The 17,879-nt window shown below is 52.2% G+C and overlaps 5 protein-coding genes across 5 annotated transcripts; 2 read left to right on the top strand and 3 right to left on the bottom strand.

Moving 5' to 3' along the window:
- Positions 1–851: 851 nt before the first annotated feature.
- ALTATR162_LOCUS25 (uncharacterized protein) lies at positions 852–2,793 on the bottom strand (the record flags this gene model as incomplete). Its single annotated transcript, XM_043307618.1, has 2 exons — positions 852–2,425; positions 2,475–2,793. 2 exons carry the CDS (start codon positions 2,791–2,793, stop codon positions 852–854), a joined length of 1,893 nt encoding a protein of 630 aa, XP_043163553.1.
- A 240-nt stretch (positions 2,794–3,033) lies between these two features.
- ALTATR162_LOCUS26 (uncharacterized protein) lies at positions 3,034–3,666 on the top strand (the record flags this gene model as incomplete). Its single annotated transcript, XM_043307619.1, has 1 exon — positions 3,034–3,666. One exon carries the CDS (start codon positions 3,034–3,036, stop codon positions 3,664–3,666), a length of 633 nt encoding a protein of 210 aa, XP_043163554.1.
- A 696-nt stretch (positions 3,667–4,362) lies between these two features.
- ALTATR162_LOCUS27 (uncharacterized protein) lies at positions 4,363–5,449 on the bottom strand (the record flags this gene model as incomplete). The annotated part of the gene is made up of 3 exons (XM_043307620.1): positions 4,363–4,534; positions 4,585–4,602; positions 4,653–5,449. 3 exons carry the CDS (start codon positions 5,447–5,449, stop codon positions 4,363–4,365), a joined length of 987 nt encoding a protein of 328 aa, XP_043163555.1.
- Positions 5,450–8,139: 2,690 nt separating this feature from the next.
- Positions 8,140–14,111, top strand: ALTATR162_LOCUS28 (uncharacterized protein; the record flags this gene model as incomplete). The annotated part of the gene is made up of 9 exons (XM_043307621.1): positions 8,140–9,394; positions 9,443–9,501; positions 9,550–9,733; positions 9,784–9,872; positions 10,975–11,944; positions 11,996–12,574; positions 12,625–13,078; positions 13,127–13,153; positions 13,202–14,111. 9 exons carry the CDS (start codon positions 8,140–8,142, stop codon positions 14,109–14,111), a joined length of 4,527 nt encoding a protein of 1,508 aa, XP_043163556.1.
- Positions 14,112–15,082: 971 nt separating this feature from the next.
- On the bottom strand, positions 15,083–16,114 carry ALTATR162_LOCUS29 (uncharacterized protein; the record flags this gene model as incomplete). Its single annotated transcript, XM_043307622.1, has 1 exon — positions 15,083–16,114. One exon carries the CDS (start codon positions 16,112–16,114, stop codon positions 15,083–15,085), a length of 1,032 nt encoding a protein of 343 aa, XP_043163557.1.
- Positions 16,115–17,879: the final 1,765 nt, after the last annotated feature.

A 17,879-nucleotide genomic window follows, 5' to 3' on the forward strand; every position in this document is an offset into this window, starting at 1 on the left:
TGCTGTAGCCTGCACCAGCGCCTTCTCTACCCGTGCTCCCGACTTTGGAGTGAGTGGTTCCAGAACCGCTTTCTGAATAGCGTAGTTGCGGATGTGCTGGAAAGCATAGTGCATCACAGCGAGAGAAAGGGTGTTTGCTTCGGTTGACAGTGGAGCCATGGATCGTGCTGTCGCGTAGGCATGAACACTCCTGTACTCCCCAAGTGGCCTGCCCAAGTAGTCGCCATGGAGCGGTGGCACTGTACAGTACCTGTTTCCGTCGTCGCACCAAGGAAGTGGAGCATTGCCGTGCAGTATTGCAGTGCAGCAGAAGCGGCCTGTACACGGGCGGATTACACCCAACCACGCTCGGCATACAGCACGACTGTAGCAATCAAGTAACGGTACACTGACTTTACGTGCGGCGGAGCCACATGTGCAACTGGCTATCCATGTAAGCATAGGGCTCACTCGGGGTGATCGTGTGTTGAAGCTATCGTAAGCTTGACTCAGCAGCGCACACACACAACATGGGCTCACTTGAAGGGGCTCAGATAAGCCAGCAGAGGCCAGACGAGGAGCCTGATATGTCTATTTATGTGTTGCATTGTAATTGCTCTATGGAGTCTAGATTGCGACGGACAAGCAGAAGGTGCGAGAGAATGACAGCGCGGTCGAAAGACAAAAGAGGAAAAACGAAGGCAGAATACAAGAGCTCTATCGTGTGAGAGACGTGAGGAGGCGCACTGCGGGCGCAGAGCCAGCTGTCGACCCGGCAAGAGATGAAACAGTACCCGGTTGCTGTCGGAGAGAAGATGATGGCAGAGGCGGTGCAGGGAGGAAAGTAGCAGAGTGAGGTTACCCAGTGCCCACTACTGTGTAGTTGGTGTAGAATTCTGTGACATCATATTTTGTGTCATCGATGTAGCGAATTCTTGTAGCATGGTCTGCATCTTCTGGTCCATATTCTGCTGCATACCCAGCATCATATCCTGCATCATCCTAGACAAACGCGCTTCAATGTCCGGTGACTGGTCTGCTACGGCGCCCGTTTGGCGTTGTTCCTCGCGTACCGTGCCAGGCAGAGTGTTTGTGATACTCGTGCGCGAGGGATGCTGCGCTGGCGGGGCCGTGCGTACTGGTGTTGGCTCTCGCAGAGGCGTGCTGGTCTGTCCGAAACGACCTCGGCGATTGTTTCCATTGCGGAAATGCGCATTGTTTGGCTCACGTGAGCCGTGTTGCTCAAGCAGCATTGGGTTGTTGGCTTGTTCTAGAGCAAGTCCTTTCTTGAGAGTTTTCGGATCTTCGTTAACGCCGACGAGGAATTCGTCGACCAAATAATCCGCACGTCGTGCCCCCAGCATATTCCGAAATGCCTGGCGGTTTATCATACGATTTTCCCCGTTGTATTCGATCCATAATACTCCCGTAGGAAGTTTTTGGTATGTTATTTCATGAGGATTGTGTGCGACCCCTTTGATTATGATCGTGGCGTAACCATGCATTCGGGTATACTGCTTCTGAATACCCGTAATGTTGCACTTCCGGTCTTCAGGAAGCCCAATGTAGGCTGCTGCAGCTTCGTACCCTACCTCATAATCCTTGAGAATCTTAATCGGATTGGCTTCTTCCACTTGAATCACGAAAAACGCGCCGGTACAGATTTGTTCGGGTTGGCCGGTAATTAACGAACGACCGGTTGCTGTTCTCGGGCTGTACGCTAAAATCTTTTTGCCTTTTTTCGTCTGGCCGGGGGTCCAAGGATAGGTGGTGTCCATTGCATCGGATGATGGCTGATCGGTGGACCTGTCTGCGGATGTTTGCGGATTGCCAGTCTGTCCGTTTCCAGCGCCGGACCGCTGAGACGCCGCAGATGGAGCAGTCGGGTTTGGTAAACTATTGGCCCAGGGAGGAAGAAGCAGCACTTCCAGCAAATCTTTCAACCCCGCCTTTTTACTTTCGTATTCACGCTTCGCGTTCTCTCTCACGTTCGTGTCCTGGTTAGGGTCGTTTAGAATTGCTAGCTGGATGCGTAGATGCTCGCCAGCGTTGCTAATCGCCTGTAGTGGAGGGGTGCGATCGGAGACTGGAACTGGCGGCTGTCCGTTCCTGTTACGGTCTTTGTTTTCCTTTTTGTTCAGCTTCTGCATCTCTTTCATCAGCTTCTCGAGTTCTTTGTACGCTTCTTCGTCGCCAGACATAAGTACTCGCTCGACCAAAGGTCCCATACTGTCGAGTGTTTTCTTCTTTGCCTCGCTCATGGGCTGAGGCTCGTCATCTTCATCGTCATCGCCTTCGCTATCATCCCCATCGAACGCATTTCCAGCGAAGTCCTCACCAAGATCGTTTTGAACGAGTTCGCCCCGACGTATGTGCTCGGCTCTCTCTTTGTTATAATTCTCGCGCTTGGCCTGATCCACCAGAATCTCTTTCGCATTAGTGACCCCTAGCGGTTTGTGTCAGCATCCCTTGCGGCTCTCAGAAACACCACTTACTTTGGAAGACGTCTTTCGCATCGTTGTCACTGTTCTGATCGGTATGGGTCAGGAGCGACTTTTTGTACCAGGCTTTCTTGATGTCCTCCGTCGTTGCCGTCTCTGAAACGTCAAGGATCTCATAGAGAGCGAATTTGGGCCAGCGCAGAATCCTCAAGACTTCTTTTTTCTTCTCGTCTGGAGTGTAAGATTGTATTTCCTCATTTTCGTTAGTTCCACTGTCGTTAGCACGCTGCGACTCTTCCGCATCCGCGGTGCCGGTCATAGGAATATCCTCGTTAGCGGGCGGCAGCGCCTGTGGAGGTGCTGCGGCAGACATGGCTTTGATTTAGGATAGGACACTTCCAGTAGCATATTGGCCTTAAGTAGTTTGTTCGAGAAGCCCGTTCCAGCGATTGGAGCCGGAAACAACCAGGCGAATGCCAGAAGCCGAAATCAGACCTTGCGCTAAGCAAAGGGGTAGATATGGGCCTTCAGTCCTGACTACTTTTGCTCTTGAGCTCAGCGTCGCCGACTCTTTGATCCCGGCCAAGTTCCTTCACTGGCCTCGTTTCCCAACATGCGGACTTACTATCTGGTTGCGCACCTCTTCCTGGCTATCCATAATCAAGGCACCTCCGCAAATCATGTGAACACCACAGGTCCATCACACTCTGTCGCAGCCGCTCCGACTAGTGACACTCTTATCAATACGACGCTAGTCAACGGCTCTATGGGCTGGCTCTCCTTCGATGTGATCCAACCGACAGTACCCACAGAATCGGTGATTGCTCAAGACAATCACTCTGTGCTTTCCGCATCGGAGTTTGCAAAGGTTGAGTTGCATCTCGGAGGCCTTCATGGCTCTGGGGTGATCGAGTTGACCAGCTCTCCCGCAGCGCTTACGACGGGCGATCACGCATCGGGAGTCGCCTCACCTCAATGTACCCCAAGAATACAGAGTATATCAGAATCACTCTCTACGAGTAACCAAAGCAGTACCACTCGTTCCAATAACGTCACAGGTCTGGCTGCGCTTCCTACGCCCACAAGTCTCTTCAACAACACCAACTTCAACATTTCCCGTCTGTCAACATTCGCAGCTCCTGCGCTGCAGAGCTTGTCCGGTGAGCTTGCAGGGAAATCTCGTGCTAGCTCGTATTGCTCCATAGTAGCAGCCACAGCATCTCTTTGCTTCATAGTCTTCTCGTAGGTACCACCGACGTACAGCGAGCGTTAAGGATACGAGCACGGTATGCTGTTTGGGGTTTGGCAATCGCGATAGTACAATACAATCCTCTGACTTATCTATCTTGCATGTCTTCATCCTAGTTGAATGATACCACATTCCAAAGAAACTAACTGGCACACGTCGTAGAGTCTTTACGCTCGCGACAGGTTGCCGACTCTCTTAGGAATACTGGAGACGAATGACGCAACACGACACTGACATGCATCTGTGCTTAACGGAAGGCCGCGCGTGACGGTAGCCCAAATTACCTTCTAGCACAGTAAGACTTACCATATATTATAGTAGCACTAATTAGCCCTCTTCGGAACATCAGGTTTGTGCTGTGTCATGAGCTGAGTAATCACGCTTATCGGGGAGTGCAACGGGTGTGCAGAGAGAGCTGAAGGAAGAGCCATGACGCTTGGCACCTGCTGTTTCCTCTGGACTCTCCCGTGATCATATCAAGGGACTCTTAACAACAGCTATCTCTTCAAGACATACTGATGAAGCATGCGCGACATAGGTCAATGCTCCGACATATGTGGCTTGCGCTGTGGGATACAGACATCGAGGAAGAGACGAATTAACTAGTTCTCCAACAAGGACCTGGAGTTGAGAGAGCTCTACATCACTGTATCAAGATAAGGACAGTCGGTGGTGCAGAAAAGAAACCCCGCATTAGCTAGAGCTATCGATACATCGCCGCAACGCCAGCACTTCAGCCTCTAGGTCTTCCACCCTCTCTCTCATACGAACCAATTCTCCTGCGTTGGTTTGACTGTGCTCTTCCACCCAGCCTGACAAGCGCTCAAAGTATTGTTCAAAGTTTGTCTGCACTTCAACCCATTGCCTGTAGCCGCGTTAGAGATACGTAGTCAGTTGCCATTGGATTGAGCGCACCTGCGGACGTCGACGAAGCTACAAGTGAACGTCAGAGGCATCTGGGTAACTATGGGATGGGCACTGACGTTTGTTGAGATTCTGAACAGGCCTGCTGCTGCTGCTGCAGCAGGGCTAGCTCCAGCTCCCTAATTTTCTCGTCCTGCTCGTTAAGTCTCTCTATAGTGTTTGCTTGGAGCGGCTCGGCAGGCTCGTGGCGCCGGTCCTGCTGCAGTTGCTCGCGGTCGAGCTGCGGACCTTTGTCAGCGTTTTCAGACTCGGTCCTGGGCTGGGTTCCAAACTCGGTCCCAGACTCGGTCACCAACCCGGCTCCGAACTCGAGCACGCACGGTTCTTCTTCTGAGAGCGGCCTCTCAAGCTCTTCGCGTAGACTGGAATCTGGAACATGTTGCATCGATAGTGCTGCGCTCGTGTCATACAAGTTTGCGCCTTGGTTTACTGTAGCTGGGTTGATATACTGGTGGAAAAGTGGGGACTGCGCGTTGGGATAGAAGAGTTCCGCATCGATCTCTTGATGAACCGAAGCACAATCTTGATAGGCCGGCAGAGACCCGACGTTCTGACCGACGACTGCTGAATCAAGATTCGGATTGGGAGCAGAAAAGTCGGCATCTGTAAGAAGTGAAGCAAAATCAATACCTTGGTCGATCGACTGGGCAGTGCTATCGAACCATAGAGACTGCTGGTCATTGTTCATGTGGGTAGTCGAGATAATGCTCGATTCCTGAGTAGCAGAAGACAGGTCAAAACCAGCCGACATATCGCCACCATCAGTGCATGCGTACGTGCCGGCATCGAGGAGATAGTCTGGCATCTGCTGACCAGCGTTGCAGTCGAATAGCCAGGAGTACTCTTGGCTGAGCATGACCGCAGGTTCACAATGCGACGGTTTGAAGCGGGGGTCTGGCGGGGGTCTGGCGGAGGCGAACGGCACTGGCAGCTCGCGAGCTAAAGTATCGATTGCTCAAACCATTATGGGCTGCAGAGGCTACGGTCGACACACTCTCTTTCACGGGCTCCCATAATAGCGGCCGTCTCAGAATGCGACACTGACGGCTATGTTTGTAGCCTCGCGAAACGAAATGGGATGCGTCTCCACAGGCAGATACTAGGAAACCGGGCGCAGTGGCTGTTGTCTCGCAGGACAATATTAGATTTTCGCAGGATATTATTAGAAAATTGCAGGACCTACGGCTTGTGTAGTAGCAATAGTGAGCTGTTGCGGCTAGGTGGCACTGCAAGTCACGCAACAAAGGCCTCTCTAGTCCCTCAGCAAGTTACTGTACTGTAAAGTACTGTAGCTGTGAATCTTTCAGAGAAGTGTCTACTGCACGTCCTCTCGCTCACTGTGTCGGCTACAGGCTACGCTAAGTAGTTTGCTGACATACGTCGATCACAAGTGTGGAGCCGATAAGCATGAATGAGGCGCAACCAAAGTCGAAAGAAGAAAGAACAAGCCCTCAGACGATTTGGGGTGGTTACACCCAAAGGCTCGCTAAATGTCAACATGATCTAGCCAAATGACACATACGAAAGGGATGCTAACCTATAGTAGGTTCAAGCTAGTCGAAACTACTTGTCAACTAGTGTGATGCTGACTTCTCTCCCAGGCAAAGCCCTCGCTTAGTGCGCTAGGGCTCCCTGTCGTGTGGGTGTTTCGTGTCTTACAAAACCGGAAGCCAAATTTACGATCCGGGACTCTTGCGCACTTGCAGCTTACAGCTCCTACAAACTGGCAACTCTTGATACCACGCGAAGCCTCTTTTGATCTACCTTGCGCGAATAGTCCTAGTTTCTGTCGGCAATGTGCCATGGGTTAGCCTTCTCCTAGACGCCCAGACCAACCGAAGTGTGGTCTTTACAAAGCCCAAGTCTTTTCCAAACAAGCGTATACAGTACCAAGCAGATCAAGGCCCTGCGTAGAGCGACAATTGAGCCGCGTGCAGAAAGTGGGGGCTGCAAGTGTATGGGAGTACACAAGTGCGGGCTGTCTCTTGAGTCTTTGGCTTAGGGTAGGCGATAGTTGTCTTAGAACCGTCTATACAGTAACATGCCTAACTAAAGGGACATATCGAGTTTGCGTCGCGAGCCCTCGAACATGTCAACGCCGGTGCAAAGAGTTCCCCCAGGTGAAGCGATATTGCGTGGTCTGCAAGCGTGTCCGAGAGCAGGGTTTGCTGTTGCTTCGTCTTTCGGCGAGGATCCTATTCCGTAGGTAGCAGCCATATGGTGCTCACGTACAGGAAGGGCTCTTGCTCCAAGTACCACAAAGTAGAGCGAATCTCAGTTGAACACAATCAGCGCAAGATCGTGTCCGAACAGTTCCTTATTCCAATGCACGAGGCGTCTACCTTAACGCCCCCAGCAATGACGAGAATCGACATGGAGATAGCAAAGAGGCGAGGAACTACAATCGCCACCGAAGCGACGCGGTAGGCACCTGCAAGGTTCAAAGACGGCGACGGCGCCCTCTTTGATGGAGATCATCGCGGAGAAAGAACGGTACAAACGGGGTCAGGAAAACATGAGAGCTGAGTACAATCAAGTTCACGTGGGATTGGCGAGTGCCAAATAGGCTTCAGTAACAAGGAACAGGATCATCATTAATGCTTGTCCCTCAACGACGCCACGTTGTGGTGTGATATATACTGTCATGGGAAAACCCCAGCGGCTTGCTATACACTCTCACTCACATTTTCCGTAGGGCCCGTGTCGGCGTACATAGGCAGCGATTTGAAGTCGAAGCGTGGTGGGACGCTACGTAAAGCTCTTCGTTCTGGCTCTGCCAAAGCTTGTGACGGCATCTCAACGCTTGACTGGCGTCCGCAGCTTGGTTGCGCGGTGGCTGGCTTGTTGTTGTTGTTGTTGTTGTTGTTGTTGTTGTTGTTGTTGTTGTTGTTGTTGTTGTTGTTGTTGTTGTTGTTGTTGTTGTTGTTGTTGTTGTAAGAGGACGGGTCAAATTGCTGCCAGTCTTCGGGGAAACGGCGCTATCCTACATATGAGCGGTGCTGATTCAGGCATTAAAACATGGAAGCGACTCACCAGTCTTTTCATCACCGTCTCTATTTCTCCCAAGATAGCGCCGCCTGTCGAGTCGTAGGTGCGGATTTGGCCGACATCCGTGTACAGCACAAAAGTGAACACCTTGCAGCTTGGCCGTATACCCAGCTCATGCGACTTGTTGAAAAGACCTTTGGTTCTCTTTCTACGAGACGTCTGGTCGTCCTTGGTGATTTTGGCGATTTTCCTCTTCAACGCCATTTGATGCTCGATTGCCAGTCAGTAGGAAGCCGACGGCTTAAAACGAGCCCACGGCAACTTAGGCAGGGCACTGTTTGAGCTCTGCAATTGAGAACCTGGAACATATGTCTATTTTTGGAGATCGGGTTCAGGTAAGGCAATATGCAACTGTGGCGGAGCACATCAAGCCCTGCTATGGTGAGCGGACCTATGTATGGCACGTCTGAGCCCGTTCTGGCTGAAGTTTATCGACAGACCTACCTTTCATATATCAACTTACGATGAGGAATGTTCTGAGCGCTCTCGGCCTCCGCCATGGATGTTGTTCAGTGGTATGGAATTGCGCTCACAGCTCTGGCTGCCATCGTGCTAGCCGCTTCACACCTACATCCTCTCCTGCCATTCTGGCTGCTCCGACATATTGCATATCCCCGTTTACATCCACTACTCGGAGGTACAGGCGATACTACGCGATTTGGGGCCATCGTGATTGGAGTGTTTCTCGCTGGCAATGTCTTCTGCAGCGGCCTAGGCGTCAAGAGCTCTTCGGACCTAGTGAAGCGAACGGGGCAACTCTTCACAATCAACGCAATCCCTCTGTTCCTCGGCGGCAAAATCGGTCCTCTTGTCAACGTTCTGCGCATGCAATATGAGGACTTTGCAAGAGCGCACCGCTGGCTCGCGCGAGTCGCGACCGTACAGGCTGTCGTGCATGCTGTCGTTGCCTTTTTTGCGAAAAAGGAATTTCGCACTCAGTCGCAGATTGCAGGCCTTGTCGTAAGTCTTCTCTCTGATGATATACATATTGCTTCGGCTGAACAAACTGATAAGGCGGTGTCGGCGGTGTTTCTCATTTTTCTGTTTTCGATGGGAGTGGTGCGGAGGCGCTGGTACGAGCTTTTTGCAAAGCTGCACCTCGTACTCGCTGTACTCGCAGTCGTCGCCGCTTGGCTGCACGTTGCATCTGGCTCGGTATTCCGTCCGCCAGAGGTCTATCTGTTTGCTGCGTGCTGCACTTACGGAATTGCGTTCGCCGTGTGGTTCAAGCACATTGTGTATCGCAACTACAGCTACCATACTCTATTCGCGTCAGCCGAAATATCCAAGACGGGCACATCTTCAACCCAAGTCGTACAGATGAAACTCGGGCTGCCTCGCCCCTGCGACTTCCGGCCCGGTCAGTTCGTGTACGTCCGCATGTTGACGCTGAGAAACCTTGCTATCCTGCAGAGTCACCCATTCTATGTGTACTCTTGGGATGAGCGCGGCGTGTTTTCCTTGCTGGTCGAGAGAAAAAGTGGGTTTACCGAGAGCCTCCTCGATGAAGACGCACCATTGTCTCAACCGCGCAGAACCCCCAAAGTCAAAGGAAAAGTAGTGAGAGCGATGGTCGAGGGCCCCTTTGGGAAGTCAGTGGACCTCACACCATATCGCACCATCGCTCTGTTCGCCACAGGCATCGGCATTGTCGCGCAGCTCTCCCATGTGCGACGGTGGCTCATGGACCAGCAAGGCCCTTTTAATGTCACTACTAAAAGCATCAATCTCTTTTGGGAAGTCGAGGAAGAAAGTTAGCATCGCAAGGTCGTTGGTCGTTACACTTACTGATGGCCTACAGGATACAAACGCTGGGTGGAAGAAGACATGAACTATCTCTTGTCCATAGATCTGAAACATGTGAGTAATGCGGTCTGCAAAGAAGGAGACCATGCTTACGCCTAGAAGATGGTCCGCATTCACGTCTTCGTGAAGGGTGACTCATCGGACCGAGAAAGAGGCAATATTGAGACTCCGACGAAGATCAATGCATCGCGACCAAACCGTGTATTCTATCATTTTTCCCCCATTGATGCCGAAGCCGAAGTCAGAAAACAGATCGAAGAGGCCTCTGGGAGAACCGTCATCGCTGGTAAGCGTTTACTCCTACTCTCTTGAGCACACAGCTCACCTTGCGCACAGTCTGCTCAGATAGTCTTACAACCGCCAACATACGACGAGAGGTCTGCCGCGCGGTAGGAAAAGACATAACGCTAGAGGTCCTTGACATTGTTCCAGGACAGCGGCAAACTTATTGGCCATCTTTGCGTGCTTTTTTTTGGGCCTAAATCGAGCAAATAGACCCCCAAGCCTTGAGGGCCGTCACTACGGCCAAGATGCGTATGAGCATAGAGTAGCAGTGGTATTTGATACTCTTTTTCTCAGGACGTACGTTGCACTTTTGTATTTTCCTGAGTCTGTTCGGCGTTGTGACTGCTTTGTTCACTGTCATGCACTGAACCAGAGATGAGAAGCGACATGGCATGGTAGACAGATATCACGTAGCTTCAATGGGATACATCATTCAACCTCTTCTTTGGAATCTGTTTCTTGTCAGCTGCAACCTGGTCTCTCAGACTGGTTAATTTACAGGCAAGCGCAAGGTTTTATGAAAAGCAGCACCAAGAAGCAGAAACGCAGTGCTAGTTAAATTAGGGATGATACAAGTGAGTTGTTTTACTAAGTTAACCCTTGATGATAGGTACTGTGTGTAGATCCATAGCCCCAATTTTGTACAGCTCGTTCTAGTAGTGTGCATCCATTGACTGACGGCAGAAACTCTCAAACGTCTACTTGTCTAGCCTACGCTGCGTAGGATGGATATTTGCTGCCTTCTCAGCGAGGTGAATGAGGGCAGTACGTCACAGAAGTGCTAAACGCAGAACAACTCCTGCTTCCAAGAACGCAGGCCGAAGTGCTTCTTCCTCGGGAAAGTGAAGTGGCCGCCGATCTTGAGCAGTTGGAGAGGAAGACGGTATTGCTGTACGTATACCGAGCAATGTCTCAAATTAAAGAACCGCAACACAGTATCTCTCTGCTCGAGTACGCCGAGCTGGTCCTAATCGGGAGCCTACGCTTTTGACGGGGCTCTATAAATACATGTAATCTAGTCTTGACCGCATAGCTTCGTTTCCGGCTCGTGAGAGCAAACGGGCAACAGGCGATCCGGAATGGGCTCAACCACGTTCATGATAAAGAGCGATGCTGTAGGAAAGGCCTTCTTTTACCGAAGTGCATCTTGCTAAAGCGATGGTTTGCTGCACTCATAGTCGGTGGCTCAGTATCTCGACTGGGGAGAAAACGAGTGATCTCCTAGAGTCTGACAGAGCACAGACCCTCCTCGCGAATAGTCCATACATCGAAGAGCAGTGCCCGAGTCTTTTTGTGCTAATCGGGAGCATTTGCAAGGCCCGAGCTATCCAAGAGCTTTTTTCCGCGAAGTCGGCCACGCCTACATTCGTCCACGGTGAAGTGCACTTGCATCTCGATCCTTTGTCTGCATTCAGCAAGCGGCCCATCTACGTCGCAGATAGCGACATACCCGAGAGACACCGGCGGGACAAGATACCGCCTGCAGCCTCCTGCCACGAGACGATCAGTCACTCGTTTCGGCAGACCGGAAAACAGCCGCTCGATGCGAGCAGCGCTGCCGGACAAGTCTACGCTCAACTTCTCCATCCCTTTGCGGACGTCTTTTGTCTCTTCGCAGCTGACCTAGGGGGCCTCCGCGGAATCTCTCGCCAGGTGGCCGCATGGCTCAAGAGGCCGCAAGCCTCGCTACTACCGACTGAAACGTATCCGTCCCTTGTCATCGTCATAGAAGACAACACGCGAAAGGGTGAGAAAGCAGTCAAGGACTGGTTCTTGCAGAACCTAGCTGCAGAGCAGAACCTAGCTGCAGACACTCCCAGAAGTTTTTCTGATCACTTCTCCAGTCTCGAAGTGGTCATGTTGCCACAGGTAGGCAAAATATCCAGCGGCGCGCGCCACCGCCGTCTGAAAGACCGCCTGTTGAGAGTCTCGGACCGCATACGCAAGCACAGAACCAGCTCTCGCACCCTTTTCTCTGCCAGACACTTCCATGCATTCTTCCGACTGGCTTGCCAACACCTCACGGGGGGCAACAGTGAGCCTTTTGACTTTGTGACTGCGGCAAGGCTGCACAATCCCGTCCCTTCAGACCTCAGGAAGCATCTCTCCAACTTTGTGCAGCTTGTGAAGTCGTCACGTGAGCTAATCGACTTCGCAGCACCGGCAATCGCCTCGGCTCTTTTCCTAGACAGCTATCCCCCGGATGCTCCAAGTAAGTCGCTCGTCATGCCTGCTCATGCCATCGTCCTGACCCGCTTTTCAGTGTTCGATCCTGGATCTGTATTCGAGAGGCTGTACAAAGGTGTCTGCTACGAGGCAAGCAAATCTGCGATGTCGAACGAACACGATCCAAGCTTTATGCTCCCCAGTGCTATTGTCAAACTGATTCAGAGCCACTTCCAACGCTACTTTTCGGACGCACTGCAGTCAAACACCTCGAAGTTTGCTGCGGAGTCACACAAGGGCGTTCTACAAAGAGCAAGCGGCTTTTGGCTAAAGCTTCAGAGCAGAGAGACGTGTCTCGTGTGCCTCGGTCGCAGGCCGCATATTGGGCTTCCCTGCGGGCACACGGTGTGCGAAAACTGTATTTGCGTATTTGGCTGCCCATCCCCGGAGGACTCTTTCGTCTACCATATCGATCGATGTTTTCTCTGCGGACTGGATGCGAAGCACAAGAGCGTGCGCATTCATCCACCCACAGCTGGCGCAGCCGTTCTCAGCCTGGATGGTGGCGGCGTGCGAGGGATACTCGAGCTTGCTTTTCTCCAGCTGTTGGAAGATCGGATCGGGCTCCCGATGCCTGTGCTGCGGAACTTCCAGGTTGTATTCGGAACGAGTACAGGTCGGTCTGGCTATCTCGCTGTGACGAACCTTACTAACAAACAGACGTAGGAGGTATTATCGCGCTGGGACTCGCTCAGGGCTGGTCTGTCCAGAAGTGCATCAAGATCTTTCCACGGCTGGCTAATGCGGCTTTCCAGCGGAGGAGGTTCCTAGGCCTGTTTCATCTGCCCAAGGCTCTAGAGACTCTGATGGCCATCTTCACCGACTGTATCTACCCGGCTGATCACATCGAGACGGCGCTCAAAGAAGCGTACGGTTGTAGACAAGGTCTCTTGGAGATGTCGCAGGCAGCGTCCCTTGGAACGAGGGTTGGGGTACCTGTGGTAACTGTGCGCGGATCTTCATTGTGCCTGTTCACTAGCTATAACGGCACAGGACTTCGCAAGAACGATCTAGGTAGCCTGCAGAGTATTCATAGCTCACTGGCAACTGCTGACAGCTTCTTAGAGTACCACATTATCGAGTCACACGACGGTGCCGAGCAGCCGCGGGTATGGGAAGTGTAAGTCGCCAGAAGCTAGGCTTTGATTCCGCTAACATCATCCGACAGCGCACGTGCAGCATCAGCAGCTCCATTGTAAGTCTGATCGCGTTTGGCGTGCTGATTGCGCTAACTGCATGGCAGATTTTTCAAGCCCGCTACCATCAGGGGATACGCCGACCACCAGGACTCAGGCACGCTGCGCAATAACCCAATCTACATGGCCTTATCTGAAGCCGAGGCGTTGTTTCCATTTACCGAAGAGCCTGACTTTGTGGTGAGCTTGGGTACTGGGACTCCGCGTCCGGATGCCGAGGAGCTTTACACTTCAGGCTCGCGCGGCCTGCTCAAAGACGGCTGCCTCCCACGTCTCTGCCGCGGAGCATGGGAAACCATGAACGGGAGTCGTGACTATATTGTCCTCAAAAGTTTTGGTAGGCCAAGTTCCTGCGGGAAATACCACCGAATGGATATTGAGTTTGACGGACCCGAGCCGAGACTCGACGCCGTGAGCGACATGGCTAGCCTCCAGTCTCGAGCGCTTGGAGATTCTAATCTCTCCCCGGTCCTCGACAACATCGCAGAATGCGTCATAGCCTCTCAGTTCTACTTCGAGCCGCGTACGCGCCCAAAGTACATGGGCGGACAATACGTCGGCTCTGGCTGGATCAAGTGCAAGCTTCGGCGCGGTGAGCCTGCGCTCGAGGCCCTTCTCAGCCGGCTCCGCACCGCCGGAGCGAGGCTTATGGTTGGCAACACAAACGATCCTGATCCTCACGACAAGTGCATCGCTCAAATTGGTGATAGTTCTAATTTCGACGAGACCAGGAACTTCTGCGCGAGTCTGACCCTGAGCGTGCAAGGCAGCTTTTCCATCTTCCTGCAGGAAGACAGCAAAACTCCCCGTCACATCAGTGGTTCGCCGTTCTCAGTGGAGAGACTGGTGCGAGCAGAGGGTCTCGAAGCGTACTTTGGCCGGGCTGACCATCGAAAGCGCGACTGGGCCGACGACAACTGTGCGATACCGCAGGCAAAACGCAGACGGGGATCTTGATATCAGGAGGGAGGTGCGCGCAGTGATGAAAGTAGCTGGGATAGCGTCGACGAGGTTGCTTTGTGAGTAGTTACTAGCGTTGTGGTTGCTGTGGAGCGTGAGACTGTGCAAGGTCGCCACCCTAGTCGGTACTTCTCATTGAGGCTAACACCGCTTTTGGATAGCCTGAAATAGTCTTATACGTCTGACATAAGCATTCTCCGTAACTTACCTTTGCCATCCGGTAAGCTCCGCTTGCAGCAATCAGGCTTATGGGCATGGCTGTGCTGAGCCCTGTTAGCGAAAGAAGAATCGACCGCTATGCATTCCTCACCAAAACCGGCCTCCCCTCAACTGCAGTGGCGACATGATGTGCGCCACACACTAAGAAGGGAGCATAATGCCCCACCTATTAGATCTAGTGTAGTGTGGATCGGTGAGAACACGTGCGGATACTACCCAGGCTTTGCATAGAAACTTTCACCGCATAGGTTTACGTTCACACACGGTATCTGATATGGATGTGAGCCCTTAGTAGCATCTATCTAAAATCTCTAATTACTAAGTTGGCTTAATATTATCCTCTTTACATGTCTAGCACGTCGAAAGAAAATGATTTACTGTACGTTGTACCATCCGTTTGATCAGGTGAAACAGGAGCCCTCAACGTAGCTAACAAGATTGCTAAAGGCGACAACGTCGCCAATATTCAAGGTCAGAGTATTTCTCAGCTCTCTCTGGTGGCTGCTTGCATCACATCCAAAACCGCCCTGCGTCGTCGATGAACGGCTCCCAGTTCCAGGCTGTTCGACAGCGACGTTGGGCAGCACAGCTTCCCCAGTTGCCAAGCCCACACCTTTCGTGGGAAATTCGATCTAGATTGGGATAGACTCGTAGCCGCTAGCGTAGCCTATGGCTTGGAGCTTGATCTCGTAGTACAAAATCAATTGTCGTTAACGACTAAGGGTGCCAAAAACGGACGCTGCAATCGCTTAGTCCGTCTGAATGGAAGGACAAACGCAGTCCGAGACGTGGGTGTTGCCTGGTAGCTGCCGTATCATGCTTGTAATCTGGTCCACGCAGTCGAAGCAATCGTTGTTGATGGCCTGGATGGCAAGGCCTTGGCATGTTTTGTAAACGCCAAAGAAGTAGTCGTCGGGAATGCACGTGCTGGATGGTAGCCGCAGTATAATTTCGAGGGTTGACGATGCGTTGTCGAAACGTCTATTGCTGATGGCCTGGATGATCAAGGTTCGGCATGTTTCGACAATACCAAAGAAGTAGTCGTCTGGGACGTGCGTGCTGTCTAGTAGACACTGTATGACTGCGAGGATCTGTTTCGCGTCGAAAAAACGGTTGCTGCTAACGGCCGGACTGATCAAGGTTCTGCATGTTTCGACAACACCATAGAAGTAGTCGTCGGAGATGCGCGTGTTGTCTGGTAGCTGTTGTATGACTCCGAGAGTTAACCTTGCAGCGATAAAATTTCCGCTGCGGATGGCCTGGATGACAAGGTCTCGGCATGTTTCGACAACACCAGCAAAGTAGTCGTTGGGAAGGCGCGTGTTGCTTAGTAGCTGCTCTATGACTTCGAAAATGTCGTCGGTGTCGAGAAAACGCTTGTTGCGGATGGTCTCGATGACAAGGTCTCGGCATGCTTTGGCAACGCCCAAGAAGTAGTCATCGGGGACGTGCGTGCTGTCTAGTAGACACTGTATGATTGCGAGAATCTGCTTCGCATCGGTGAAACGGCTGCTGCTGATGTCCTCGATAACCTGGGTACAACCACGCGCATAAAGTTCGCCGACCAAACGATCCGTCTTGGTCCACCCACTCATGCACTTGATTACAGTAGCAGCCTTGGAGAACGACATGCTCGTAGTTGCTTGCTGTACCAGGACATCTGCATTGTTTGTTAAAGCGAGATTCCAAGCCTCGGGGACGTCTTGGGGGACATCTTGGGGGATGTTTCTGAAGACTTCTAGTAAAAGTTCATCAGGTAATGTCTCTAGACTGGCACTCATTCTGAGGGGGGTGGGATGTAAGGGGGGTGAAGTGTGAGCGAGGTGGAGTGTGAGGGTGGTGGGAGAATAAGTTGCTAGTAAACCGCGGGGTGGAGAGATCTTATACTCGAACAGTAGAAATTCTCCTGTACACCATGTTCTCTGGTGAGCAGGGGGGCGTATTAGCTTGCATCATTCTGCTGGTCGCCCCCCGGCCGTTGCTTGACTAGGAGGTAGCATAGAGGGCTGAGTCCGCCATGGTGCGACCGCCTCGAGCTTTTCCAATGCTCTATGACGCAGTTCGTTCATGCATCGCCGATAGTTATATGTTTGTTGGTCTGGATTGATGGCATGCCCACCCTTCCCATGCAACTTTCTCTACGACCGGAGGTCCTGGATCAAGAAGTATGATAGGACGGTCCGGAGCGGCCTCGTCATGCAATACTCTGGTCTCTACCATCAAACACACCTGTCCGCGCGGTGCATAGAGGATATCTTCATCACGTCGAGCAGTGCATTGCGAATGGGGCCGGTACAATCAAAGACTCGGATACGGCCCCTCGTTTCTACAGCTTGATTGATGGGCTGGCACAACACCATATTGGTACCAATCTCTTGGGTCAGGGAGTGAGCTGACACGCGTATGTCTCGTGTCTTGGACGGCCCTTGAACGTTGGCTCTGTTGCCGGGTCTGACTCCTAGGCCGGCCCACAGCTACCCTGGCGGCAGGAACCTGCTATTCCAGGGGGCTACCAAGAAACTATCCAAGCAACTATCCAAGCAGCATCGACGTTGCATCATATGATAGGCATCCGTGTACAGATGACCTCAAGCTGCACTGCCGCTTGAGGTTGGTGACTGTTCCGCTTCAGTATCTTCAATGCGTCTCGGCGAGGGCGTTGCTCTACTGCGTCCACACGTTTGCCACTAACGACTTCGCCAATGGGGACCGCCCCTTCTTGCGGTGCATGAAAAAGAGCATGGCGCGACACCGGCACCAACACTCTTCTCGTACCTCTTTGCTCAAACCATGCCGTCAGGCAGCAACCAGACCCCGGTGAGATTCATGCATTCCTGCACTATACGCTCCTGCCATCATGCGCATGCACTCACATCCACCACACCGATTGGAAGCTTCCTACCTCTCCCGAGTCAGCTTGGCATCAAATGCCTCACTAGAGCCAGGAAGCCGCGTTCGACCTTATGCTTGAGCCATCAGCAAGAGTTAAGGAGCGTCGTCATTGGAAAAGACCCGCAGCGTCAATCATGCGCTGCCTGCATAGGGGCATCGATCCGTGTCAGCCTCGGTCGAGCACAGAGGGCTGGCACTTCTCTGAGACCAGAACAGTGGCAAAGAGAATGGAACACGATTTGTCGGAGAGTCTCAGAAAGGAGGAGTGAATCGCGGTAGTAACGCTACAGTGTGCTCAGGCAGCCACCCGCCCAATGTCACCGACACAATATAAAGCAGGAGCATCTCATCGTGATCCATCATTCTGATCCCTCCTCTATACACTCGTCTCTGGCAGTCATAGTGAAGAACTGAAGAATAAGTACATCATCCTGCCATGTTAGTGTCTCGTATTCTCTAACGCACAATCAGAATTCTCCCCATTACATCGTTTGGAATATGTTGTCCGAAGAAGAACCATCTCACCCCGCGGGTGGTTGCAACCAGGATCAGGCGGTGACAGTCACTGGGTACTTCGGTATGGCTTCGTCTGCTTTATGTTGACTTAGCTAACGTCACAGGCAACCCATATTACCCTCTCTCTGATAAGGACCT

Source organism: Alternaria atra (genome assembly GCF_907166805.1).
Source record: "Alternaria atra isolate CS162 genome assembly, contig: 11, whole genome shotgun sequence".
Classification (NCBI taxonomy): domain Eukaryota; kingdom Fungi; phylum Ascomycota; class Dothideomycetes; order Pleosporales; family Pleosporaceae; genus Alternaria; species Alternaria atra.